Here is a 13,343-nt window from a genome sequence, read left to right as displayed (position 1 = left end):
TGGTACTTGGAGGATACGAGGACTACCGGAAAAGGCCTCCATCTCCTTAAAATTGTTTGCTTGGGTTGTCGAATCTGACACCCCGAAAACAGACTTAACAGACCAGTATTCCTTCAAGAAATCCTCTGGGAACACCCCGCCCCACTGTCGCGACAAGTGCCCCGCCAGCCCCTTCACAGCCATCGCCCGCTGGATCTCACGATTGTCCGTGGATTGTTTTGCGGGCGCCATGTACGATGGGACGAGGTTAGAGAACCCTGAAGTCATTGAAGACAGCGCAACAGCGGCCTGGCCAGACGACATGTTTACTTCGATATCGTGTTCGAAGTATCGGTCATTTTCTTCTGCGACCATCGTGGCTTCGTCGACATTTTCGGTCACGAATGCCAGGTACTTGGCAGCCTCGCAAAACGTCTCCATCAAATAGTGGGGGATCTTCAGGCTTTTCATCTCGAACACTTTCGAGTGAACTTGAAATCCTCGTTGCTTTTGATCCTTCCCTTCATTCGCCTGCGGTGTCCGCGTAATGATTCCGGCCAGCCACAAATACCTCCACACTAACTTCACCTCGCTCTCCTTCCAGCTACCCATGAGCATATCTGCCAGAACGGAGTAATAACTGGATCGCTCGTGCAAAATCACTTGCAACGCACGGCACAACAAAGCTGCCAATCGCGGCTGCTGCATGATCGCGACCTCCTCATGGAATTCGCCACCCGGATTCTTCATGTGCGTGATGGTGAGCTTGGCTCTTTCAACTCTTGCTTGAATAGCCGGTGCCTCCAGTAAATCATTTACACGCAGCATGCACTCGATGGGTTTCTTCTTGAAAACTTTTCCAAGCTCCTTCCATGAAATCAAAGTGCGCGACAAGGCTGTGGTTCGAAACGCGACACGTTCTTCTTTCCTTTGCAAAGCTAAAGGAACCTCCACAAACCACCGGCACGACATTTGTTCCAGGTAAAGATCTATCAGCTGCAGGTCTTCTTCAAACGTCCACGTATGCGTCCGACGGGTTTTCTTAGCACCAACTTGCTTTCGGAACTTGCTGACACCTGCTTCACTTGTGTCTACAGGGGCCATGAATGGCGAAATTTTGCCATTGCCCGTCTTGGTGATCTTTCGTTTCTTTTGAGAAGGCAATTCTGCGGGAGGCACATCAGACTGGAACTGTTTACGCTTCAGCATCTGGATAGGTCCCGCCGCCGCTTTAGCTCGAGCAGTGCTGCTCCTCGTGCTCGTCGTTGAATGCGGAACCCACGCCTTGAGAACGTATATATTGTGATCGGACAGAGGTGCCGATTGAATGAGTGCACCATCAAGCTTGATGCTCACGCCATTACGCTCGTCTGATTTGGTACCTAACCGAGCACCCTCTACACTCAAGAAGCGTAGCGACTTCCAGTAGTCTTTGACATCAACTTCGCTGAAATCAAACTTGAGGGGCACGCGTCCAGTAAAGTGCTCGCTTTTGCTTTTGCACGAAAATCCCGGTGCATAAGCATACGAATGCTCGGATGGAAGCCGATGCAACACGCTTGTTCCTTGCTTGACGCTGATGTGAACTCGACGCTTAACCTTGAACAGTCCTCCCGAAAGAGTTGCAAAAGCCACTCTTGAAACCATTGAATCAAAGTCATCGGACGACTGGAAAACGTTGAAAAGGCCAGTAGAGGACGTATCACGCACGACTTCGAGAAGCCTCAGGTCAAGCAAGACTCGCACAATCTTCGAGAATCGATCTGCTTCACACCCTCGAAGCTTCTCTACTATTGACTGAGGCAACACGTCCCATCCGCCACCTTTGCTTGCAGCCAGCCTGACAGCCGATTCTTCGCAATCGGTGAGAAGTTCGGGTACACCAACAAGCTGAATGTACTCCTTCACGGTCAAGAGATCCAAGACATCTTTCAGGGCAAATGACACCTCTTGTGAACTTTTACGTGACGCTTCACCCGATACAGCATTTCCGTATACCGCAACGCCACTCTGACCACGTAGCAGCTCAAGTCGTTCCCAGATCATCAGATGGAAAGCCCGGCACTTGTACATTATGCCGAAAAACATACCAAGCCTGCGACTTTGCTTTTGCAGCTTTGCAAGCCCAAGTCGTGCCAGTTTGTACGAGTCAGCGCTGTAGTTGACAACCTCCTGGTCCTGAGGCTCCTGGGCAGCCCTCTCCTTGACGTTGTTTGCGTTACCTCGCTGCTTTTTGCGATTACTTACGACGACGTAGTCGTCATTGTCGTGATCCACCAAGTTTGCCTGATACTTCCTCTGCTGCTCTTCCTCGTACGCCTTAATGAACTCGCGGATCGCTTCACGGCTGCGTTGATATCCAACCAGAACAGCACACTTCACCTTGCGATGAGCTTTCTGAAGAACCTGTTTTGGTGGCAGCGTAATATCCATCGTCATCATTTTCTTTTCCTCCACCAGCTCATCGACAATACGGCGAACCGATCGAATGTCCATAGTGCTGGCTTCTGCAACACGTTCCATTTCAATCAAACCCGTTCGTAGCTGGTGCAAAGACACAACTTTCTCCATTTGCACGCGCTTCAAAATGTAGTTCCTTCGTCTGTCAATCGTTGATGCTCTCACCATACCCCGGGTAGCCTCCTTCATTGTGCCCGGTTGAAGTTGTCCACTACTATCGTCTGTGCTGTCCAGTCCTTTTGGTGTGCTATACTTGTCAGCGGCACGGGTCACTCGCACGCCAACATTGGAACCCACCGAACTCGAGTCATCACCGTTTGCAGTTGCAGTTTGCTCGGTACTTTCGTCATTGTCTTTCCCCGCACTCGGCACGAACATCCGATACATCGTACTCTTGCCTAGTACAACTTGCTCCACCGAAATGTTGTAGTTTGAAATCAACCCCTGCGCCAGCTTGTACGGCAGCTTAAACGTGGGAACACCCAACACGTCTCGAAGCTCAGGCACGGTAGCACCAACCTTCTCTCTGTCTTGAATAGCGACATACATTTGCTCCATTATCCCGCGCTCAACAACAGGGCGACCGACAGCCATAGTGTCCGGTCCTAGCTCTTCAAACGTAACCGAAGAGCCCCGCCGCCGACCAGATACACCAGATGAACCGTCGCGAAGACGAACACACCACAACTTCCGCCCAATGTACTCACTGCCAGTTTTGCACCGTGCCATAAACAACTGTAGAGGGAAACCTGGTTTCGCGTTCATTTGCTGGATGAAATAATTACGCAACTGCTCTTGGTGGCGCTTCCCGTAGCCCAGCTCGCGACCAATGTCAGCAAACACACAAGTCCGTTCTCCTCGAGCCTTCATCATGCCAACAATGACTTCTGCCAAAACTTCTTTCGGGAACGACTGCCGTGCAATTGCGGCAGACGGTGACACCATAGACGGGTGGAATTTGCTCGCAAACCGTCGCAGGTGCACGATGTTAAACCGTCTCTGGTCTGCCGTAACAATATTCTTTACAACGTAACCCGAGACAATCAGCATGTCCAGCAAATAGTGCAGCTTCCGCGAGTCTCCAAAAAGTCGCGAGTTCGTCAGCGTGGCGGCGTTCTCGCCACGTACTCGCGCTCGGCCAATAATCTCCAGAAGGTCAAACTGCGGCGAGATCGTGTCCATGAGGCTAGCGTCCTGAACACCCAAATACTTCAGCCGCAACGACTCGCACGCCACTACTCCGAGCACACCATCGTGATTACTCGTGACAGCTTCTTCGTAGCTCAATCCACCCACATCCACCTCTTCTCCGAGGCGGAAGCCCCGTGGACTTCGTAATACCCACTGCGTCTCGTCCGCCGCATCGCCAACCTCCTGTTTAATACTGACTTCCGCTTCATTCTGTGTCCGTCTCTTTCCATGTCCCTGCTCCGGGTCTTCCTTCACCACCGACTCGCTCATCACTGTGTCATTCCCTCCGTCCTCCACTACCACCACTGCTCCGTCTCTGTGTCCATCACCGCTGCCCTGCCGCCGCCTCCGTAGTCGTCCAGCGCCCTCTGCTCTGTCTCCTCGGCTCTCACAGTCCGCGTCCGACATCCTCCGCCGCTGCTTCTGCGCCGCAATTCGCCTCATGGACGGCAGCACGGGCTGCAGCGGCTGGCTCTTGTGCTTGTGGCGCTTGGGCGTCCTGTCCGTCGTCTCATTGGCCGCGGGCGACTCGCAGTTCGGGGGGCTGGCGAGCAGCGTCGTCTTCCACTTGCGCTTCCGGCGCGGCGTCTCCTCCGCGCCAATCAGCGGCTTCTGGTCCACCTGCTTGTCGTCGCGCGAGTCCAGCGGCCGCATCACGTGGAAGCTCAGCTGGTTCTCCATGCCGCGCAGCACGCGCCAGGCGTAGCGGCGGTAGGCCGCGTCCTGCTCTGGGTCCAGCGCGTCGAACAGCGCGCGCAGCGGCATCCCGCAGCGGCCCTCGAGCCCGATCTCATCCAGACAACGCGCGACGAACTGCGGCATGGAGCTCTTCACGGCCATCGCTCGGGTCGCGCAGCAGGTAGGCAGGCGCGGCGTCACTCACAGTGTCGTAGGATGGTGGAGAAAGTCTCTTACTTTCTGTCGTTTCATTGGACAAAAATAGATTCATTCTATCGTTTCATTGGACAAAAAGAGACTCATTTTCTATTGTAACATTTCGGGGTCGAGCGTAATATTGCGGGTCACGCTCAATTGTGTCGTCGTTGACGTCGCCGGGAGCGCGTTCCCCGTAGACATCGACGAGAAAAAGTCGGTTGGCCACTTGAAGGACGCAATCAAGGAGAAGAAGATGTACCGGTTTCCTGCCAACCACCTGCACCTCGAAGACGGAGGGCTGAAAGGGGCGGGCGTGAAAGCTGTGACGATCGGGAAGGCCAGTGGGCTACCTGAGATGCTAGATGGAGATGGAAATGGACAGCCGAGAGGCTTCAAGGAGATGAATCCGCTGTTGTGGATCAAGAACCCCGATAACTTTGGGGGGAACTTTCAAGCGGGCGAGGACGAAGTTCACGTGCTGGTGGTGGTCTCGAAGCAAGCGATCTCGGCTTCAATTGTCTCCCAAGATGGTGTCTTTGATCATTGCAGCGACCCGTTCTTCGCACAATTCCCCACGGTTGAGCAAGTAGGCGATTGGCTCGAATTTTCGTCGTTGCTGCCGTTAACAAAACGTCAGAAGCTCTACATTCGTTCTTCGTACAAAGTGATCGCCGAACAAGCACTGCTGAATCCAGATCGGACCATGGTCAAGTATGCTGTCGTCACGGGCACGCCTGGGATAGGCAAGTCGGTGTTCGTCAACTACATAATGTGGAGGTTGACCAAGGAGAAGAAACGCGTGCTGTTTTTCGACAGCGAGGGGAATTTCTACTTTGATGGAACGAATATGCTCACGTGCAAGGTACTGCCCGACAAGTCCAACCGACAGTTCTGGTCGAGTGATTTGTGGTGCCTTGTGGATTCGTTGGATCCAACGAGTATTGCTGGACTTCCCTATCGCATATGCTCCATTCTTCTCGCAAGCACACCGCGGCGGGATTGCATTGGAGAATTTAAGAAGCTGGCCCCCACTCCAGATGTACTGTACATGCCGCTATGGAAGGAAGAAGAACTCAGCGCTATCGCCTCCATGTATCCAAATGCACGAGACGAGTGGAAGCATCGATTTAAGTGCTTAGGTGGTGTGCCTCGTCTTGTGCTGGAAGACATTGGAACTGACCCGCAAGTGTTGCTGGAGACCGCTTGCAATAGTTGCTCTCTCGATGAGTGCAAGACGTTGGTGTCCATCAACTCGGAGATTAATTCGAGGACCCAGATGGCTCAGACTCTGATTCACATCTGCAGCCAAGAGCCATATACAGAGTACCAAGTTGTGTATGCGTCCGAATTGGCGATGCGAGTGATTGCTCGGACGAAGTTGGTATCGAATCGCAGGAACATGGAAAGTTTTCTCAGCGCATGCAACGGGAACCCGCTGGCTCAATCGATGTGCGGATACATCTTCGAGCCTCACTGTCTGCGACTATTGCATGAGGGTGGGAGTTTTGAGTATCGAGAACTGTTGTCAGGCGCCGACATGCAGCGCCAACGCAAAAGAGGCCGCCGAGATATTGTTGAAACAGAAATTACAATCCCATCGTCATCGAAGCCTTCTCAAATTGTGGAGCGGGTGGAAGCTGGTCAAGTTGCGAATCAGCTTTACGTGCCTCGGACATCGAATTATGTCGCTATTGATGCATGGATGCCGCAGTTCGGTGGATTCCAAGTCACTGTGGGAAAGACTCATGATATCAAGGCCGGCGCGGCAGATGATTTGGCGAAACTGGGTCCGGGTGGCAATCAACTCTTCTTTTTGCTTCCACCGCTGTACTACAAATCATACTTGTTTCTGGGCTTTTGGACGTCCATGAAGAGCGTCGCGTACTTCCCGGCGCTGATGGAGCTCTCGATCATCAACCAACCCACGATCTGCGAGCTTGAAGGCGTCAATAACTGCACAAATCTGGAAAAGCTGTGCATTGCTGAGTGTGGGCTCACAAAGATCGCTAACCTGGGGAACTGAACCAAACTGAAGCAGCTAAATCTGAGCTCGAACAAGATCCGACGACTTGAAAACTTGGACGCGCTGGTGAAGTTGGAGAAGTTGTGGGTGAACCTGAACCAATTGGAAAGGCTTGACGGACTCTGGAGACTCACGAAGTTGACGCAGCTCTGGGCGTGTCGTAACCGTATTGACCGCATTGACACGGCGCTCAATGGCTGCGTGAATCTCACGGAACTGAACTTGGCGGACAACCGGCTGTCGAGCTTTAAAGGACTGTTGTCCCTCATGAACTTGGACCAACTTGCTGTTCTCGTTGAGCGACCCTCACTTTGGTGACAATCCCGTGTGTAGACTGTGTAATTACCAAACGTATTTGATGTGCCAACTTCCCCGTTTGAGTTTCCAGGATACCGTGGAGCTGTCTGCGCGCAACAAACAAATAGCGGAGGCCACTATGATCAAGAAGAAAATGTACTACATATAACATGCGGATTAAGGCGATAAAGCGCGATGTGCACGGAAGGATTCGCCATGCCGAGACGATCCGCAACCAGGCTGAGCATCACATGGAAACGAGCGTGTCGGCTCTGGTGCGACATAAGAAGGAAATTGAGAGGTTTTTGGTCGAGAACAGCGCTAGAAAGGATGAAATCACTGCAAAAGTGTCCCAAGATATGATCACTGCGTTGGAGAAGAAGCTGGAGTGTGTGAGCTCGTGTCTGCAGGACCGCTACAGTGGAGTGTATCGCATGAATCAAGACTTTGAGTGGTTAAGGACAAGTTTGACGTATACTTCCTGAGATGAGCATTGCGCGTCTAATGCTCTGGAGACCGGCGGCAGTTAACTGGTTCGGCCGAACAAAAAGGCCCAAGGTCAACGTAAGCAGTCGAGTCGGGCACATGATCGTTCAGCTTTTTTTCTGATCGTTATGTATTTACCAACGAGCACTGCTCCGCACCTTCCTGACCACCAGCTACACCACCGCTAAGTAGCACCAGGTGCGAAGGAGGAGTCACCGCACGCAGCAACAACAACAAGGGTTTTCATTCGAAAGAATCATGCCCAGGCTTTCTTACAATGGATACCCTCGCCATAGTGACACGCCGTCATCACATTGTCATTTCCGCTTAGGTACGATTGTGAGTTCTCTCCCTTTCTTCTTCATTCCAGAATCCGCCGCCTCGAGGGAAGATGGTGACGCTCTTCTGTGCGATCGTCGGTGCGGCGGGAAGCGCGTTCCCTGTGGACATTGACGAGAAAAAGTCGGTGGGCCACTTGAAGGACGTGATCAAGGCGAAGAAGCCAAACAAGTTGAAGGACATCGATGCAGGTGACCTGCAGCTCTTCCTGGCGAAGAGGGAGGACGGCGCGTGGCTGAAAGGGGCGGGCGTGGAAGCTGTGGCGGTCGGTAAGGCCAGTGGGCAACCTGAGATGCTAGATCGTCATGGACAGCCGAGAGTTTTCAAGCCGATGAATCCGCTGTTGTGGATCAAGAACCCCGATAACTTTGGGGGGAACTTTCAAGCGGGCGAGGACGAAGTTCACGTGCTGGTGGTGGTCCCGAAGCAAGCGATCTCGGCTTCAATTGTCTCCCAAGATGGTGTCTTTGATCCCTGCAGCGACCCGTTCTTTGCACAATTCCCCACGGTTGAGCAAGTAGGCGATTGGCTCGAATTTTCGTCGTTGCTGCCGTTAACAAAACGTCAGAAGCTCTACATTCGCTCGTCGTACAGAGTGATCGCCGACCAAGCACTGCTGAATCCAGATCGGACCATGGTCAAGTATGCTGTCGTCACGGGCACGCCTGGGATAGGCAAGTCGGTGTTCGTCTACTACATGATGTGGAGGTTGATCAAGGAGAAGAAACGCGTGCTGTTTTTCTCCAAGAAGGGACCGATTTACTTTGATGGGTCGACGATGTTCCAGTGCGAGTTACTGCCAAATAAGTTTGACCAACGATTTTGGTCGCCTGACCTGTGGTGCCTCGTGGACTCGGTCGATCCAACCGCTATGACGGAATTACCGATAGAGGACTGCTCAGTACTTCTCGCAAGTACACCGCGACGAGACTGCATTGGAGAATTTAAGAAGCTCGTTCCAACTCCAGATGTATTCTACATGCCACTGTGGACCAAGGAAGAACTCGCGATAACTGCTCCCCTCTATCCACATGCAGCATCTGTGTGGCGAAATCGCTCAGACTGCTTGGGTGGTGTGCCTCGTCTTGTGTTGCAAGACATTGGAACTGACCCGCAAGTGTTGCTGGAGACCGCATGCAATAGTTGCTCTCTTGATGAGTGCAAGACGTTGGTGTCCATCAACTCGGAGATTAAATCGAGGACCCTGATTCACATCCGCAGCCAAGAACCATATACAGAGTACCAAGTTGTGTATGCGTCGGAATTGGCGATGAAAGTGATTGCTCGGACGAAGCTGATATCGAATCGCGCGAACATGGAAAGTTTTCTCAGCGCATGCAACGGGAACCCGCTGGCTCAATCGCTGTGCGGATACATCTTGGAGCCTCACTGTCTGCGACTATTGCATGAGGGTGGGAGTTTTGAGTATCGAGAACTGTTGTCAGGCGCCATGCAGCGGCAACGCAAAAGAGGCCGCCGAGATATTGTTGAAACAGAAATTACAATCCCATCGTCATCGAAACCTTCTCAAATTGTGGAGCGGGTGGAAGCTGGTCAAGTTGCGAATCAGCTTTACGTGCCTCGGACATCGAATTATGTCGCTATTGATGCATGGATGCCGCAGTTCGGTGGATTCCAAGTCACTGTGGGAAAGACTCATGATATCAAGGCCGGCGCGGCAGATGATTTGGCGAAGTTGGGTCCGGATGGCAACCAACTCTTCTTTTTGCTTCCACCGCTGTACTACAAGTCTTTCACCAAGAAAGGCAAGGAGATTCGGCAGTTTGCAATTCTTGTTCCGTATCCCGAAGAGATTTAATGGCGCCGTACAAACGCGGTGAGTGCGAAATGGGAGGAGAGAAAACTGTGGTGCTAAGACAAGCTTGAAACTCGTGAGTAATTCGAGAAATCAACATATTACGTCTTCAATACTGCCATATCGGCGACCACTACCGACAGCTACTGCTACCATCACTTCAGCGGCGGATATACACTTTTTCCGACATCTTGTCTTCTGGCTGTCTTCCTCGCGTGCACTGACTTGAATCGCTTCGTCAGATACTGAATGCTACTTGTGCTTAGTGGCGCTTGAGCATCCTGTCCGTCTCGTTGGCTGCGGGCGACTCGCAGTTCGGGGGACTGTCGAGCCACTTGCGCTTCCGCCGCGGCCTCTACTCTGGTCCAATCGGCACCTGCTTGTCGTCGCTCTATGTTACATGATGATGCTCTGTGTTAGGACTTCTGGTGTCATGAGTGCCGCGCCGCGGTCACCGATGTCATCTCTCCAACTCATCGTGCAGCAGCGTTTGGAGTTCTGGCCGCTAGCGTAGCGATTGGGTATTGCGCAAGCGCATTTATCGCCCCGTTCTTCTCTCGAGTGAGTGCTTCCCACTCGCTTCATAACATTCCGATACCTGATAAACTGATATTCGTGCTATATCTTACGAACCAGGAACATATTTTGCAGATTGCTGTTGCTCTGTTCGCGATGCGCGTTTTCTGGGCGCTGCTGATCCTGCCCGAAACCTTATGGGTTGCGGCGAGTCCGATCCGCTCATTCTCGATCCTTTTCCGGAACAAGTTGTTCATACTCTGATCGCGTTAACGAGCTTCGTTTCCGAAGGAATTTTCCAGATGCAGCCATTTTACCTCAATGTAAGTCCTTTCAACAGTATGCATAGTCCGACTTTCTGTGTCATCCAACTGAGTGATTCTGTACTGCTCTGCAGACTGTTGTGGGGTACGACGTGAATGATTTTGGCAATCTGATGCTGGTTGGAGGCGTTCTAGTCATGCTCGGACAAGCTTGAACAGGTTCACTCTAGTGAGTTTCATGGGAGAAAGAGGCATGATCATCACAGGTTTAGTGAGCTGCTTAGTGAGGACGTGCGGGATTGCGGGGACGGCAGTGTACCCGTACAAGTGGGTGGTGTTCTTTCTGTGTATACCTTCTTGTTTCGGCGAGTTGGCCTTCCTAGCCATTTCTGCGCTGGAATCAATTAACTGTTCGGAAGAGGTACGCTGCACTTCTCCTTGTGAAGTCATTCATTATCTAACTATCTAGGTTTGCTACAGGAGCAAGGTCGCCTGCAAGGCGCGATCTACGGAGCTCGATCGGTTTTCGAAGCGATTGGACCCGTCGTTTTCCCCGTCTTGTACGCTGCTATGACTCGAAAGTCAGTTTGGTCGCCAGCGCTCCCGTTTGTGATCGCTTCGTGCATTTATCTCGTCGGTGTTGTTATTGCCGTGTCGCTACCCGCCGGCAAGAAATCGAGCAAGCCTGTGGACGAGGAAGCTCATTTACTGTCACCAAGGGGGGAACCAGCACCCTCACACTTTAAGACCGAGCCCGAAACTGAGGATGAAATTGGAGGTGACGATGCCATGGCTGTTGCTGGCAGAACGGTGCTACACGTAGATGACGACTACCGTACCTCACAGAAAGAACGGTTAACAGTTAGATTACCATTTCAAGACCTGGGGCAATCTTTTTGAAATTGAAATGTAATTTTAGCCAATCAAAACGCATATAACTGCTAAATATTAACAGGAAGAAAGCATTTTCGAAGGAAATGAGAGCTTTTTAACGGTAATTTGAGTGCCAAACGAGAAAGACCAAAAATAATCTTTGTGTGAGGTACGGTACTTGCTTGCAGAGCCGTTGCTAGCCTCACAAGGCACGCTTTTTTCTGTAAAGCTAAGAAATATATTCCAGATTTCAATGCACTTCTAGCACTTCAACGCATCGGATCATATTTTTCCGATGGGGTTCAGACTAGAAGGGCGACCCTCAGTCAAAATGCAGCACCTCGAAGGGCATCTCGTCCACCCACAGGGAAGAGCCACGGCGCCACTGTTGCCGCCACGTCGCCCTGCAAGCCGCAGCGGAAGCGGGGCTTCTCGTGCAAGTTCGGCACCATCGTGGTGCTGCAGTTCCTGACGGAGGCGGCGTTCGGCATCATGAACCCCATCCTCTCCATCATCATGACGGAGGTCTGCAAATGAGCAAAAATGTGTCAGTCCCACCGACAATCCTCACTCTATCCATTAATTGTATGCAGTATTTCGCCAGGCAGCATCGACATGGACTGTGGAGCCAACCCACTCGACGCGGTACAGTCATCATGGTTAAGTACAAATGGCATGAATCATTTCGTGCTAATAATTGTTGCAATTGTTGCTAAAAAGGCGTGCACTGAAGGGTCAAGACAAGCGGCTTGGTTGTCGAGGAATGAATCAATACTATTGGTTTTGGAGTCGGTGAAGAATGTGGGGTGAACTTGACGCTATTGTTTGTGTCAGCCTCTTCTCGTCGCTAGGCTGTGTATTCATTTTTTTCCTGGCACCGATGCTAGGTCAAGCGTCAGACGTCTACGGACGCAAGGTTCGTCAGTTTGTGGGTCATTGGGAAATAATTTTGTGGCTTAGTAAATGTGAATGTATGTTTGTTATTGCTATTAGCCGTTTTTGGTGCTAAACCAGCTCGCAAGGGTTGGTACGCCATTCTCCATCATGTATTTCATGCAGCCACACGGATCCATCACGCCGTACTTTGTACTAGGCTAATCGACTATGGGTTTGGGTACGTACCTACGTTTCAGCTCGGTTTCCCCTATGTACTAACAGCCATATTGATCTTGACCCAGAACTGCTGGAGTTATGGGCGCTGCGGTCGCGACATTGTGTCCCCCGAGAACCGCGCAGCAGCATTTGGCATTCTTTTTGCGAGCTTGTCTTCAGGGTTTTCTTTTGAGTGCTTTCGCAGCCCCATTCTTCTCTCACTTGCTGCTCGGTTTATGACTGTATTGCTGACTGTTCGTTTCTAACGCGGATGATTTTTATTTATGTAGGAGCAAGTTCTGCAGATTGCCGCTTGTATTTTCGTGATCCGGGTGTTTTGGGCAGTATGCATTCTGCCCGAAACGGTACCGAAGCATTCGCGTATGACCAAGACGCATTGGGTGATGGAGAGTCCTATCAGCTCTCTGTCCATCCTTTTCCGCAATAAATTGTTCATGCGGCTGACGTGCTTGATCGTGATCACGAGTTTCATCAGGAACGGGATTTTCCAGATCCAGTCCTTTTTCCTGAATGTAACAATATAAACGCAATTGCGAGCTGGTCTAACGCAGCCCATGATGGTGGATTTCAGACAATTGTGGGATTCGATGTGAAAGACTTTGCCAACTTGATGCTACTCGGAGGCGTCTTAGCACTGCTAGGACAGGGGCTACTGGTGAAGGCGCTGGTGGGCTGCTTCAAGGAGAAAGGCGTGATCATCATCGCGCTGATCGCCAGTCTGATGAAGACGGGCGGCTTTGCCGGTGCCGCGTTTTACCCGCACAAATGGGTCGTATTCCTGTCGTTCATCCCTGGTTGCATCGGAGACCTCACCTTCCCCGCCATATCGGCTCTCAAGTCAATGAACGTCTCGGAGAAGGTATGTTTTAGCATCTATTCACCTGAACAAGCTAAAACATTGACGGGGTTATCATAATTTGACTCTGAATCTGCAGGAACAAGGACGTCTTCAAGGCGCAATCTATGGCGCTCGATCAGTTTTTGACGCAATCGGCCCCATCGTCTTCTCCTCGCTGTACGCTGCGATGACCCGGCAGTCCCTTCTGTCCGAAGCTCTCCCGTACATCGTTGCCTCGTGCGTCTACGTCGTCGGGATCGCAGTGGCTGTCTC

The 13,343-nt window shown here is 51.7% G+C and overlaps 4 protein-coding genes across 4 annotated transcripts; 3 read left to right on the top strand and 1 right to left on the bottom strand.

Moving 5' to 3' along the window:
• Positions 1-21: 21 nt before the first annotated feature.
• PHYSODRAFT_442556 (hypothetical protein) lies at positions 22-4,470 on the bottom strand (the record flags this gene model as incomplete). Its single annotated transcript, XM_009523083.1, has 5 exons — positions 22-1,907; positions 1,989-2,166; positions 2,227-2,740; positions 2,816-3,833; positions 3,960-4,470. Coding segments are annotated over 5 exons (4,107 nt in total), but the record flags the coding sequence as incomplete, so codon positions are not given.
• Positions 4,471-4,524: 54 nt separating this feature from the next.
• Positions 4,525-7,311, top strand: PHYSODRAFT_327019 (hypothetical protein; the record flags this gene model as incomplete). Its single annotated transcript, XM_009523082.1, has 5 exons — positions 4,525-4,550; positions 4,690-6,451; positions 6,545-6,823; positions 6,918-6,982; positions 7,035-7,311. The coding sequence occupies 5 exons, from the start codon at positions 4,525-4,527 to the stop codon at positions 7,309-7,311; spliced, it is 2,409 nt and encodes an 802-aa protein (XP_009521377.1).
• A 392-nt stretch (positions 7,312-7,703) lies between these two features.
• On the top strand, positions 7,704-9,470 carry PHYSODRAFT_327018 (hypothetical protein; the record flags this gene model as incomplete). The annotated part of the gene is made up of 1 exon (XM_009523081.1): positions 7,704-9,470. One exon carries the CDS (start codon positions 7,704-7,706, stop codon positions 9,468-9,470), a length of 1,767 nt encoding a protein of 588 aa, XP_009521376.1.
• A 1,346-nt stretch (positions 9,471-10,816) lies between these two features.
• On the top strand, positions 10,817-13,338 carry PHYSODRAFT_327017 (hypothetical protein; the record flags this gene model as incomplete). Its single annotated transcript, XM_009523080.1, has 5 exons — positions 10,817-11,081; positions 11,487-11,644; positions 12,502-12,744; positions 12,804-13,091; positions 13,168-13,338. Coding segments are annotated over 5 exons (1,125 nt in total), but the record flags the coding sequence as incomplete, so codon positions are not given.
• Positions 13,339-13,343: the final 5 nt, after the last annotated feature.

The sequence above is a fragment of the Phytophthora sojae genome (assembly GCF_000149755.1).
Source record: "Phytophthora sojae unplaced genomic scaffold PHYSOscaffold_2, whole genome shotgun sequence".
In the NCBI taxonomy this organism is placed as follows: domain Eukaryota; phylum Oomycota; class Peronosporomycetes; order Peronosporales; family Peronosporaceae; genus Phytophthora; species Phytophthora sojae.
Note: the sequence above shows the minus strand (reverse complement) of the source record. Positions and strands in the feature narration are given on the sequence as shown.